This window comes from Citrus clementina, unplaced genomic scaffold (assembly GCF_000493195.1).
Source record: "Citrus clementina cultivar Clemenules unplaced genomic scaffold, Citrus_clementina_v1.0 scaffold_5, whole genome shotgun sequence".
NCBI lineage: Eukaryota > Viridiplantae > Streptophyta > Magnoliopsida > Sapindales > Rutaceae > Citrus > Citrus x clementina.
This window is the reverse complement of record NW_006262201.1, coordinates 39286544-39300953: the sequence shown is the minus strand read 5'-3', so window position 1 is coordinate 39300953 and position 14410 is coordinate 39286544. Positions and strand designations below refer to the sequence as shown.

At 35.2% G+C, this 14410-nt stretch overlaps 3 protein-coding genes across 5 annotated transcripts; 1 reads left to right on the top strand and 2 right to left on the bottom strand.

The window, feature by feature from the left end:
• Positions 1-272: 272 nt before the first annotated feature.
• LOC18040713 (transcription repressor MYB6) lies at positions 273-1930 on the bottom strand. Its single transcript, XM_006434522.2, has 3 exons — positions 1422-1930; positions 1169-1298; positions 273-1020 (listed from the first exon to the last, which is right to left on the bottom strand). Exons 1-3 carry the CDS (start codon positions 1552-1554, stop codon positions 417-419), a joined length of 867 nt encoding a protein of 288 aa, XP_006434585.1. The 5' UTR covers positions 1555-1930; the 3' UTR covers positions 273-416.
• Positions 1931-2848: 918 nt separating this feature from the next.
• LOC18041064 (O-fucosyltransferase 9) lies at positions 2849-8114 on the bottom strand. 2 transcript variants are annotated; one of them, XM_006434521.2, is made up of 10 exons: positions 7402-8114; positions 7188-7260; positions 6939-7006; positions 5994-6082; positions 5442-5639; positions 4703-4907; positions 4426-4593; positions 3999-4166; positions 3698-3888; positions 2849-3276 (listed from the first exon to the last, which is right to left on the bottom strand). In XM_006434521.2, exons 1-10 carry the CDS (start codon positions 7780-7782, stop codon positions 3105-3107), a joined length of 1713 nt encoding a protein of 570 aa, XP_006434584.1. In that variant the 5' UTR covers positions 7783-8114; the 3' UTR covers positions 2849-3104. The 2 variants fall into 2 exon arrangements, with proteins under 2 accessions (XP_006434584.1, XP_006434582.1); XM_006434519.2 differs by having other exon boundaries at positions 7188-7310; positions 7402-7890.
• A 1231-nt stretch (positions 8115-9345) lies between these two features.
• Positions 9346-13141, top strand: LOC18041063 (50S ribosomal protein L18). Of its 2 annotated transcripts, XM_024184414.1 has the most exons (3): positions 9346-9580; positions 11702-12041; positions 12959-13141. In XM_024184414.1, exons 1-3 carry the CDS (start codon positions 9407-9409, stop codon positions 13003-13005), a joined length of 561 nt encoding a protein of 186 aa, XP_024040182.1. In that variant the 5' UTR covers positions 9346-9406; the 3' UTR covers positions 13006-13141. The 2 variants fall into 2 exon arrangements, with proteins under 2 accessions (XP_024040182.1, XP_024040181.1); XM_024184413.1 differs by lacking the exon at positions 12959-13141 and having other exon boundaries at positions 11702-12500.
• The last annotated feature ends 1269 nt before the right edge of the window (positions 13142-14410 follow it).

Sequence of the window (14410 nt, the reverse complement as noted above, 5' to 3'; positions counted from 1 at the left end):
GTTATTAAGAAGGAACCACTGACTAAAACACTGTCGTTTAAAGAAAAACAAAAGAAGATAACTGTTCCTTTCAAAAAAGAAAAGAGAAAAAAGAAGATAAGTGTTGTTCCCAATGCACTCGCCAGATAGTACAAAGCAAAAGACAAGGTGGAAGGTCCAACCAAATCTATAATTACCTACCTACCCACTCGATAGTTTTCAAGGAGTAATAATTATGCAAATTTTCTAAAATGTCAGCTCAGGCTCAGCAACGGCATACACGTAACACGTTGTCTTGTGAAATTACCTGGATTTTGCATTGGCTGGTAATCAAATGTTGGAGCTAGCCCATCAATTAATTGAGATACATTTTAAGTTATTTAAAACCCATCCACCCTAGAGAGAAAAAAAGGGGAAAAAAAAAACATGAATCTAATCTAAAGGCCTGTAATATATCTGCGAAACCCATTAGAATTTTGAGTACAATTCTTACACAGTTCACTTCTCCCAAACCCCAGCTGCCAACACAAACAAACCGCTTGCTTCACTTCAAAAGACTTGTCGTAGTCAACAACCTGCTTCTGCTGCTGCGGCTGTTTTCGTTGCTGCAGTGGTCTTGAGTGGGCAGAATTAGAAGGCGCAAGTCCAATGGATAGCTCCAAGTTGAGATTTTCTTGATAATGGGTGCTGCTATGCACTTGCTTTTGCTCTTGTTGATGTAGCTGTACATTTTGTGGCGGCTCTTCATCAGCGGTCATGCCACTGGTGCTGCAGTTGTTGTTGTTGGTGGTGGAGGTGTTGTTATCATCGTCGAAAGATGATTCTGACTTGGGCTTGATCAAATTCTTGGGTTGAATTATTCCTTCATTATTATTAATAGTGTATTTGTTGAAATTATTATGGTTATGAATTTGGTTGAGGGGGCGGTGAGTTTGAGGGTCAAGGCCCCGGTTAAGTAGCTTCCGCTTGATGTGTGTATTCCAATAATTCTTTATTTCATTATCTGTTCTGCCCGGTAACCTTCCAGCTATCAACGACCACCTGCACATTACACAAATTCAAAACACCCCCCACTCAGGAAAAAGGAAAAAAGAAAGAGTTTTTCTTAGATCTAATAATTAAAATTAACCTACCCCTAAACAAATAAAAATTATAATAACAAAAAGATAGAAAAAGTTTAATTAATTACTTGTTTCCAAGCAAACTATGTAGTTTGATAATAAGTTCATCTTCTTCATCGGTAAAATTCCCACGCTTAAGATCAGGGCGTAGATAATTTATCCATCTCAATCTACAGCTCTTCCCGCATCTTAGCAATCCTGAGTAATTTATTAAAACACACACATATATCAACAATATTCCAAATCTCTTTTTTTATATTCTTTTTTCCAAACTAAGAAGAAGAAAATGAAAGGAAAAAAATATATTAAAAAAAAATGTACCGGCAGCTTTGGGGAGAGAGCGCCAGCAGCCTTCGCCATGAGCACGAATGTAATCGATAAGCCTTTGGTCTTCCTCTTTGGTCCAAGCTCCTTTGTTTGTATGAGCCTTTTCACAGCAAGGCGAACGTCCCATGTTCTTGTTTATGATGACGATGAAGAGTTGATTTTTGTTTTAAATTTTTCTCAACATGAAATGAAGAAAAAGAGAGATGGGTTCGGTTCGTTTTGTAAAAGAGTTTTTTTAACACGAGAGATGGGGACTTGTCATTTATATGAAGAGAGAGAGAGAGAGAGAGAGAGAAGGCAAGAGACTCGATCGTTATGAGATTTTGACCAAGTTGGTAGACATTAAATTATACATGTATACACGCATACATACATTTCACAGGTGGTTTGATTTGAGATTAAGAGAGAGAAGAGAGAAGAGAGAAGAGAGAAGAGAGAAGAGAGAGAGATAGATTGAATCATTGAATATTGATTTGGGTAGGTTGGTAGCTTCTTCCATCAATCTACTGCTGCATAAATTCTAGAATACATCTCTTGTATTCTTGATTTTACGTCACATTTTTGGACTTTATTTTGTCTTTTTTTTCCCCGACTCTCTCTTTTGTCCTTTTGTCCTTTTGTGTTTTCCACTCTCTTCTCCCATGTGTTGAATAGAGATAATGTTTGAAATTGGATAATAATCTTCTTGATTTTTCTTGTGCTATAACAATTTATCACATATTTTTGTGGTAGAAGTTACTCTCCATGTTATTTTTTATTCATTAATGCTTGATCACACATCAACTTGTACACGAAATTTGAGCTACTAATATTTGGCCTTGAATGATTTTTGGAAAATCAAGTATAACAACTCAAAAAATTGACGAAATTGTGTACACGTTTCTTCTTTTTCCCAAACATGCCGTCCCATAGAGAACCAATCTTTCTTGATTTCAGTTTCCATGTTATAATTTTTTGTGAACATGTTTAACAGTTTTCTATTCTGATAAACATGTTTTACGAAATATTACATACAATATTATTTAGGTAGATTTTCATTTCCAAAAGTAGAGAGCATTCTTCAGAATCGCAAACGTCTTCTACCCTTGCAATTTGCAAATAACCCACTCTTATGGTCGCTGATCTTTCATTAGTTTTATCAATTAAGGAAATTCCTGGGGGCATAGTTTTCCCCATCCGTCCTCACCAAAGGCATGAGCCACTTAAAACTGGTGCTCTATTTCAACGGCATCATTGTCAATGTGTACTCGCTGGACAAAATTACACCCATGATTTTATATTCTTTCAAAACACAAATGGCAAATGGAACTTCGGATAAGGAACACCGCACAACGAAAAAAAAAGTCCAATCTACTGAATTATCTCCACGCCCCATAGTTTTCGACTTTCCATCGATGTTGCCGTTGATGGTCATAAGCCACTAAGAACAAGATGTATCATAGAATACACAGTCCAAATAAATTTTACTCACATCAATTGAATCATATACAATGAATTTCGAGTGGGAAACTACAAATTGTAGCTTAGTCAATCAATTTCAAAGAATTATAACCTAATTTCACTCCCATCACTACAACAAAAGAATTTAATTAGAGTTTAGTTGAATCATGCTTCATAAGTTACAGATAAATAAAAATTTCTAAACTCTAGTGACAATTTCTTTAATCAATATCCGTATTATGAAGTTAGTTTCTTAGTGTTACCGTGTTCATTTGAAGCTTCTGGTTGTTTACACATGCAATCTGGCATGGGAAATGTGTAAAGCGATGCACTCGGTTTCCTTAACTCACTTCCCTTCACATCACTGTGAGAAAGCATATCTTTCATTTGTCGCTTGAAATCATCCCATCTGGCCAGATGTAGATAAAAAATATCATTAAACTACAAAATTGCTGTCACGAAAAGCTACTAGATCCACATACATAAGGTTTGGATCAAGGAGACATAATATTTTACACTGGCTGAGATTAAATCTCAAGTGTACGTAAAATAAGGTGCATTACTATGCATTAATTAGATGCGTCAGATTTAATCTCAACCGTTTGCACATTGATCCAATGGGTTAACAATTGGTCCTACCCCATGTTACAAATATGGAATGAGAAAGATCAGCTGTAAGATTGGCATTGGCAAGCACCAAAATGAAATTTTGATTAGTTTTTTAGCACAACCTTTTTGCAAACAAGATTTCTCCCTTGCTCAAATCAAGCAGTGTCGCGAATGACTCAGAAGTGAAAATTTAAAATTGCAGGAGTTGAATAGCAATGTACCTGATATTTGGCCTATCAAATAACAGAGCTAATTTTCTCTTATCAGGCTTAATTGTCTTCGCATGTCCTCCATATAAGTAGCGCCTATGACCCATTAAGAAGTGGGGAAAATTTCCACCTTGTGTTGTGACAAATACTTCACTGTGAAGGCAAACTGTATAGTCAAGAGCAGCCAATCTAGACGAGTGGCCCTACATATAAGAACCTTCGAGTATTACAAACGAGAAGTTCCTAGCATTGTTATTTTTATTCTTTAAATCAATGTAAAGATCACAGACCACCAATATGGCAAATATGATACCTTAAATGCAGCAAGTTCTTCTGGAGTAGCTAGAGTGTCCTTTGTTTCTAAGCGTGGAAACATCTGCCTAAGTGGTGCCACGTACTTTTCAGCTTTATAAATCTTACCTGCTGCAACATATACTGAGGTGGTGTTATCAAAACCCATGCCCCTAAGCATCATTCCTACCTGGAGAACCAAATACAGTGAAGACGGAGCATTCAAAAGAATCCAAGCATTTTGATTTTATTAAACATTTAATTTATCCGGTTATTATAACAAGGAACTGCAATGTGTTTGCACAACATTTGAGGAATTTGTTCTTTAATAAGACGAAACATAGTTTCAGAAGTAGATATTCATATTTTACAAGAAACCAAATCAAAATAAATTTGTTAAAAAGTAGATTGATAGATGGAAGGGCAGAGAGTTCAATGCAGTTTAGCACCTCCAATGGCGTTAAAGGACATTTTCCATCCACACGATTTGCACCCGGTCTTATTACTCGTCCTCTTTTCCTGAATTTCCCCCTCCAACTTCTTTCTCGAGCAATATCCATTTCATGTTTCTCTTCCTCCCCACCATCATATTCACAGCAAGAAAATGCAACCATATCCTTGAGAGAAAAGGAAACTGACACTCAGAAATGATAAAGGATACAGCAATAGGAGGAAATAAAATAACCCACAATCTTTCCATGGTAGCAAATCGAAAAGGTATGGTACCGTTTCAAATCGAAGATGAACTGAAACATATTTTCCACCACTCTGAGAGCTATTCTTAACCATTCGATCAACCATTTTCTCAGCAAGCATTCTTATAGGTTCAGAAAACCTAAGTGCTTCAAAATTGGCTAAGCATCTAAGTCCCTGAATATTTGAAGGAACACCCTGAGCCAGTCTGTTGGAGAAAGGTGCAATTCGCACAGCCCTGCATCATGAAATGAGGCTATAAGCTTTGGATTTGTATGTTTGTTGAAAAGAAATGAGATAAACTTCCATTAACAAAACTATTTAGAAATAAGGTTCAACCCCAAATTATTGCAAGTGGATTGAAGATTGAATTTTACGCACACAATTCCAACCGTCAACAAATTTTTGATCCATGGTTAACAACTTTGTGTTGTAACCACTGTAAACAATAAAGGGCCATATATATGACTAACAATTCCAAAAACTCTATAGCATGGCAGAGCTTACCATAATGATCTACTTGAAATCAGCAATCAGACGATTCATGGTGCTAAAAATGACCCTAAACATTTTTCTTTTTCCAATAAATGTTAAATGATAATAACAATCCAATATTTGGCTTCTCAAATAAAAACATGCAATTTAAATTGATTTGGTAGGGAAATGATATTGTCATTGCAATAAGGGATGTTCAAAGAAAAATCCCCAATAATTTAGCTTCTTCTTGGAGAGTATTGATCAATTTAAAACATTTGGAGTTAAGAATGCATACCCCAGCTGCTGCAGCTTTGGCAGTACCTTTTGCAGATAATGGGTTGGGCTGGACCATCCTTTTACTCTCAAATTCACGATGCTGCTTATATTGTGGTCAAACTGTTGAAGTATATCCTCTGGGAGTTCCTTGACAACATTCACATTACTTCTAAGTGCATGCATGAAAAAATCTTCATCAAATATATCCCCAAAATTGCTGCAAAAATTTCAAATTGTTCAGAAAAAGGAAAAATGTAAGGAATAAAGTCAAACTAAAAAATCTTGCAATTCAAAGGAAAAAAATTAAATATATATGTGTTTAAGAAATATGGCTTAAACGAGTAAATTATGAGATAAAATAGGTGATATTTTTTACATTAAGAGGACAAGCACTGCTCCATAACTGCTCCATCTTTTCAAAAGACTAAAGCATCATTTTGGCCCTCATCTTTTTGTAGTTTGAAAAAACAACGTTTGAGAAGAAACTAAGAATTATATTTTTCTGAGGAAAGAATGAGATACAAAAGAGGTTAAGGACTTAAGGTCTTAGAATAACAGTATCAATAATCACCTGGAATCTCGCCATACACTATTTAAATGAAAAATTGGAATGACAAGAGTTGCATTCAGCAGTCCTGCCACTGCTACCGCATCACATATCTGTAAATAAACAAATAAATAAAACAGAGAAAAGTTACACATCAAAGATGTAATTTGAAGGTTGACACCCCTATTATCAAGGCATAGAATGTTGAGTTTGTATCATTGGCAGGCCGTATCTGGCCCTATTATTGCAACAACATTCCCATAACTAGCAATATATTTTTAAAATGTAACAATATACACCAAGCCTATAGTTCGCAATGTATATTTAAAATGTAACAATATGCACCAAGTGTAAATTTAATATTTAGATCAATTAATCAATATTTTCATATGGAAAGTTAGTAATAAACAACCACGCTCATGCAACACAAAATGAAGTGTCTTATAGCTATAACTTATTCAACATCAAAACCCAAATAATTTTACCAAGAGAAAGAGGAAAGCAATAGGGACGAGTGCAGTAAGAAAATCTTAGCAAAAATAGTTTAGCAGTCATTTCAAGACGCATCCAAAATCCAATCATTCCCATTCTTCATGCAACAATTAATTGGTAAATGCTAGTTTCGAAGGATATGCCTACTGTAATAAATGAATCTAGATGACAGATGCCTTAATCTGACAATCCATAAGGAACAACCACCAAAAGATGAAGTCAAATCTCAAAGTTCCAAAAATAAGCCCCAAAATGTCCATCTAGGACAATATTAAGTATATTATTATCTAATACACCATCCCATGCATCTTGATCATATTCTAGTGAATGGCGAGAACCACATTGTAACAAATCAAACCATATGCAACTACATTCTCTAATACATAATTTTGGTAGCATGCATATAAGAACATGCTGCAATTTCCTTACAACTGATAGAATCAAGAGAACAAATTTTATGCTAGAGCCAAAACATACCGACAAGCGTTGCTGGTTCAACCCACCATTAGCTTCAATTATAAGGAAACCATTTGATTTTGGCAATTCTGAGAATCTCAAAACATAAAACAGCAGTTAGCTTCTTGCAGCCTCTCAAGCATAAGGTAAATACAATTACTAGTACTCCGATACTATTGTTTCCACGATTTTGGGGGGGGGGGGGGGGGGGGGGGGGGGGGGGGGCGGGCGGTGAAGAAACGACATTGAAAAACAGATAAAATTTTGAACCTGCATTCGAATTACTCCTGTCGGCGCAAGGCTTCCAGGGTTGGTGCACTTTCGAATTCCACGCTGTCATCAACTGCATGATTTTGATTTGAGCATTTTTAATTTCAGTCAAATCTACTTCAGCTGTACATTAACATGCAAGAAATGAACTTAAGGAAAATAAATAACAATGAAAAAAAGGAAAAAAAAAATTGCATGAAGCTTATAACTGTACCGTATTGTTAGTAATAGCTTCCGCTTGCATAAACGGCCAAAGCTTTTGAAAAACCTGAGGACTTCTGTACACGGAGCCAGGCGGCGCACGCTTACGCACAACAACAACACTCTTCAAATCCACAACATCGAAGCCGAACGAGCTCATGTACAGTAACATTACTGATATGTACAACAACGGCGCCACTAACAGCACGCCCTTGCGTTTAAACACGGCCGATATCAAAACGACTACCAGTTTCTCAACTAAATTCTGCTTTCCTCCTCCGCTGCCGACACGACTTCCGGCTATGTTCTTGTTACGGCCGTGGCGGAAGCGGGGGGAGGACGGCGGAGATGACGTGGTGGAGCGGGCGGAGCCGAGGCGGCTTAGTCCGTGCATGATGCAAGTAAGCAAGTGAAAGAACTGAAATGAATTACAGATAATTAAAAGTTACAAATTACGAAACCCTAGGGAATGGTGAGGATCTGAAGAAGAATTGAATGAAATTTTATTTGTGTTTGAAGTACATTCAACGGAAAGATTGATTTTTAATTTTCTGATTTTGAGGTTGAAGGAATTAACTGCAGCACGTGACTTCTGATCCGAGGCGCGTGACTGTTTCTGTTGCCAGCTTGAAGTAAGTGAGTCTGACTGAGTAGGAGTGAATATGGAATGTGCAACTGAAGAGGAAGAGAAAAGGATTTCGATTGTTGGAGAATTAAAGCGCCAGCTTTGTTAGTGGGACGGACACACACTCGTTTACCAACCACACGGATGTTGAAAACTTTTGGAAAAACCAAATTTCATTGAGGTATATTCTATTTCTCTTAATTACATACGAGCTTCAAACATTACATACGTTTTTAAAAGTGTCACTTAAATTCCTTTTTGGTTATAAGTAAATACGATTATAATCCATATCTTGATACTATGCGACACTTTTTTGAATAGATATGAGATTTTTCTTTGAAAAGAAAAGATTATAATAATTTTTCTTATTTTTTCACATGCATAAAATGTTGATTTTTATAAAAATATACTTCACGACATTTTCATTTTTCAACCCTAGAAATTAACAATCGAAAGAAACTTAGCAAGCAATAAGTTTTCAAATATTTTTTAAAAAAATATCGTAGGATTTATTCGATTAGCTTATTACATATAAGATGGGTTGATGAAATTTGAATCATTTAAGGCTCCATTGTATTTAAACGAAATATGGGAGACTTGTGTGAAATTTACGTAGTTTAGAAAGAAAAAGGAAATTCTAAGTGGAAGACCACGAGACAAACGGGCTTAAAGCGACCATTTTTTGATAAAAGTGGGAGTCTATTTGGTTTCCTTTTCCTTTTCAATAGCTTAACTGGTCTCTCGTGATTGTGATGTTGAAATTGAATTGCGATGACACAAAAGGAGAGGGCCTATCTGGGCCTTTTAAAAAAGTAATGGTCATTGTTCGAGGCCCATAAATCGTAATGAGGTGAGGACCGATGCGAAATGTGTTTACTCTTTTATTGTAAATAATAATGATAATAATAACCCAAAAAAAGGAAAGAAAAAAACATCAACGACAACAACATTATTAAAAAAAAAACTAATACCAAAATAATAAATAAGAAATATTTATTATAAGCATTCATAAATAATTTTTAAAAAATAATCAATTTATATTTCAAGAGATGATTGAATTTATTACATATGTTTATGTACGTAAAAATAAATATAAAGATAAACTGATTTATAAATTAGAATCGGCTTGAGTGATAAAAAAGATAATGTCTTTGGCAAATGTATAAAAAAGATTTTTTTTTTCACAACCAACATTGTACGCTAAAATCAATTCTTAATTAAATAAATATAAATAACTATTTTTTTAATCTTTTAGGTAATTAGAAAGAACAATTTTAATTTTTTTAATGATTTTTTTTTTAAAATTAAAACGTGAAAAACAAAACAAAACGCTCATCCAAACGTACAAGCCTGAAGAGGTGGAGACGCTTGCCGCTAGAGAAGCCCAAAACTAATGGCGGCCTGCATCATATCATCTTCTTCTTCGCACATCTCCCCTGAGTCAACACGCTTGATTCGCTCAACTCGTTCGGATAAACTCACTTCTCTATCATGGGCCTCTTCATTTCCCGCTATCAGCATCTCCATCAGCTCAATCACTCGCCCTCCAACTCCCACTAACAGAAAGGTCCGCACTTTTTCTTACCCCTTTAATATCTTCTGTTTTGGATTCCAGGAAAAATAAAAGAAAGATAACATTTTGATAGAAACTTATGCTACTTTGATTAGCTAGAAATGGGAATGTCAACTTAATCCGTCCTTATTTGTTGCTTTGGAAGTCTTTATTTGTTGCTTTGAAAAATGCATAATTGAGTATAATTTCGTGGTTAATATTATTGACTGAATTGAAAAATCAAGTTGTTATTAAAATTTGTACTATTTAAGCATTTAAATATGATGGGGGAATTAATTAATTTTTTTCAATATCAATATTTAAGATTTCTTTATTGTCTTTAGTTGCGAAGTTAAATATCTTCATAGTCAGTAGTTTACGTGAAATTAGCTAATATGGGTTGAATAGGTCAATAACTAAAGAGGCTTGCAAGTCATTTTTAAACCAAAAGCTTGAGCCATTACATTGTGAAGTTTCAAGAAAATGGAAATTGCTAAACTTCCCATATACTTATAACCTACTCCTAACTAATGTTTCATGGCTTGGGTGGTATGCGGCAAGTGGCCATGGACAAGAAAATAGGTGCTGCACAAGCTTGGCTCGTGAGGGTAATTTCATTAGCAGAATGGAGATATCAAGTTTCTTCACTTTTTTTTTTTTTTTTTTTAATATTTTATTGATGGCGTGGCTAACAATAGCATAATCAATTATATGTTGAACAAGCAAAGTAACATTTAGAGATCCTTGCATTTCGTGATTGAGGTTTAGAATTATAAAGTTGCAAGGCATCAACATGCCTTGGATTGATGGGAGAGTGGGGAACTGACAATGGTAGCGTCTCTAGGCATGTCTGTGAAAGCTCACGTTGAGGTTCTATATTCTTGCTATTGTGCCTACATTGGAGTTATATATGGATTTTGGTATGGTAGGAGGGTGAGCTATTTGGCAGGTCTGACCGCTTTGTCTATTCTGCTTCCCACTTTGCTTGTTTTGCTCTGAATAAAGTAGTTGTTTCTGGGATCCCTGAGTTCATCAAAACCTGATGTTTTGCTTTTATAACCCAGACATTGAGAGTCGGCCTCTGCTAGCTTTGACATGTATGGGAAACCATCTAACTCATTCAAGAAGCTTCAATTGCTGAAGGCTTCAAAAAAAAAGAAAATTACTCAGGCTTACTATTTTGAAACATAGCTTGATCTTGTCTTGTTTTAAAATGTCATAAATGGTTACTCTTTTCTATTTCCATTATGCTGAGAAACCACCTCCTCCTGGACTGTTAAGAATTTGCAAACACCCTTTCTTCATTTTTCATTTTTCATTTTATTTTTACTTATTTATTTATTTATTTTTTGTAATTCTGTCATTAAGCATCAGCTGTTTTGTTGTGGGATTGAAACATAGAGCATAGGCACTTGAATTGGATCTTTAGAGAGTCTGATGTGGTCCTTTGAATTCCTTGCACACAGCATTCATAATTTGCCTGCAGTAAGGGAACTTGGAACTTTCTATATCCATGCATAAGGCTTAACAGTCTAGTCATTCTCTCTTGGAAGATTTAATTATGCACTCTGACATAAATAATTATCACCCTTGAAGTTTCATTTAGTCATCCCTTTAAGTTTAGCTTGATGTGAGGACTTCTTTTCTTGTGATTTATTGTTATTTGTTAATAGAGAACTTATCTGTGATTGCAATTTGCATTACTGCTCAAACTTTTGCCAACTACAAATTTCAGTTGTCCTGATTTCAGATAGATCTGTTCAAGATATAATTTGCTTGGAAATTCTCCAGAAACAATTAAAATGTATTATGGAGTTTGTAGACATGGAAAACCCCCATGGCTTGGGATTCTCCAATCATAGACCTTCCAATCCTTGGTGATGGCAATATTTGATTTCAGGTCTTTGGTACTGATGCCAATAGATTTTACCCTGGCTGTTTTTTATTCCCTTGTGGACCTCTGCTTTACTGTTGTTTCTCTTTTATAGCGTTAATAGAAAAGAAATAGCAAGATGCCAAGAGATTGGACTAGCTAGATAGTTGGCATTTATTAACAGTGATAAGTTATAAATCAATGCTAGCATCTCTTGATTAAAAAAGAAAGGTAACTGATCCTTTATTTCTGAATGTTTTTAGGATTCTTTTATTCAAGCTGCTTGGACGCGGAGGTCTCGGGGTGAACTTGATAAGAGACCTAACAGGAAATCATGGAAGCAGAGGACAGATATGTACATGAGGCCATTTTTACTTAATGTATTCTTTTCTAAGAAATTCATTCATGCTAAAGTGATGCACCGCTCAACAAGTAAAGTTATATCAGTTGCTACCACAAATGCCAAGGATCTCAGAAACACTTTACCATCTCTCACTGATCACAATGCATGCCGAATTATAGGGGAGCTAATTGCGGAGCGATCAAAGGATGCTGATGTATATGCAATGTCTTATGAACCCAGAAAAGGTGAGCGGATTGGAGGTAAGCTTGGGATTGTTCTTGATACCATTAAGGAGAATGGTATTATATTTGTTTGAGCCAAGTGAAATGGAAATCATATTGAAAGGTGCTCTCCCTAATATATTTTTGCACGAACTTGCTTGTAGAATTTTCTCTGCTATGATCTGTCCATCCTTGGCCCATCTACCTCTGTTATTTATGTAACTTGTGTATGGGGGTTTTAGCTCTGTAATTAAAGTATTTGTATTCTGAGATTTTTCGTTTTTTATTTAATGGTTTTGCTCGATGTAGGGTATCTTTTTCCCCGTTGAGGTTCTATTATTTCGAAAAACTTTATATCTATATGTTTAGAAAAGTATATTCTACAAGTTATATTGAAGGGGCTAGGAACCATCTAATAATCAAATGTTTGAAGGGTTTGAAGTCTGTATGTATTATTAGTTCATGGAGGATAAACAAGGTGGTCATGTTATTGGTTAATTCAGCCATTCGCTCGAATTCAGTATGTATTTTTCGCATCATTGAAAAGATTATTTGTAAGTAACTTTGAGAAAATCCTACTGTTGCATTTAATTAGCGGGGAACGGAAAGAGGTGGAATCGAACTCAGAATAAATTGTTTACTTGAGCTATAAAAATCAAAATTGAAATGAACTCTATTTTTATTAATGTGTTTATGTTGTTTTGGAATTTGAATCGAAATGAGTTAGGTTGTTATAAATTACTACAAAATTCTTAATTAATTATTGTATAATTACTATTTTTATTTTAATTATTGTGCTTATTATTATTCAATTATTATTATTATTAGTAGTAGTAGTAGGATGATGATGATGCTTTTTATCATTAATATAATACTACTACTAATAATAATAATCCATTTCAAAAAGTGATAATAATAGTAATAATCAAAATTGGGATCATCATTATTATCATTAGATTGGAACCATGGCCGTCGGAGACGAAATGGAGACAAATCAAATTGAGACAAAACCGGCAACCAACTGTTATTTCACAACCGACGGATCAACAACGATGATGACTGCGCTTGATTTTGGCAACAACGGCAAGGTTTGGTTGTGATGGCGTTCGGCTAAGATGGTGGTTCGGTTGCGATTTTTTTTTATTTAATTTTTTATTTAAAGGAGAGTATTTTGGAATATCAAAATGCTGATATGGGTAAAATTGTATTTATAGGAAAGTGAGGCTGATTCCCACGTCTTTGAAGATCAATTTCTTATTCTTCATTTTTAAATTAAGATGAGTGTCACCATTTCAATTCTAATTTCCATTCTCAACTTACGAAGCAAACGTTGTTAATAATTTTAATTTCTTAATATAAAAAGTAAATACACCGAACTATTCCCCCCCCCCCCGGTCTCTCTATGATAAGAACACAGCATACTTGTATCATAAGAGCAATACTTAAAATATACTGTAAAAACTCGTTAGTCACATTCAAAGTTACAGTATCTTGCCTCATTAAAAAAAAAAAAAAAAAGTTTTCAGTATCTTGGTGGTTGCTATGACAGACTTGAGCGTGTGATGCGCCGCTGCATTGAGTTAAAATGTTATGTTCTGCAGCCGATTAGACAATTATTGAATAAAAAATTAATTGGTTAAAGGCCATTACGTGTGTCAGAAGATGTGTCAGTAATCCTAATGGACGGTTGTGATCGGCCTGAATCTGATGGAGCTTTTTAAAAAAATTTAATCGTACTGCGGGACCCACATAGCATGGCTTTAGAAGCGTGACGTGTTAAAAAAAAAGAAAAAAAGGCGGAAGCCCGAAGCCCAATCAATCAATCAAATCCAGATCCAGCCTATCAGCAGCAGCTGATGCAGATATTTGCCCATACTCCTGAAGATCAGGTAGTCAGGATTTCTAAGCCGTCCGATCCTCTGATCGTTGTCTCTGAATCCACGTGGGTGGGTCCCCCGTCCCTGGGAATGAGATATCGACCTCTCACAAGATGGGGTTAGAGTACAGTGATTAGTATTCCAGCGGCTTATCGACCCATTCTCTCTTGTGGGTCCTACGGACTGGTTCTTTTTTGGAATTTGCAACTCATGCGCTGATTGCTGAGGGTCGGAAACTTGAAAGAGCCGCTGGTTGTTGCATTGTCCCTAACGGAAATTGAATATATATATATATATATATAGATAGAGGATCCCTCTAAGTTATATGTACGTATTTTATAACTCTCTCGTATGAATAATGAGTGGACCCATATCATTCACTATTCATATAAGAGAGTTATAAGGTACATGCATATAACTTAGCATTAATCATAAATATAGATATAGATATATATTTTGGCATATGAAAGATTGGGTGAAATAATTTCAATTTTCACATCTACGAAAAAATTTTAACAAGTTGTTTGGATT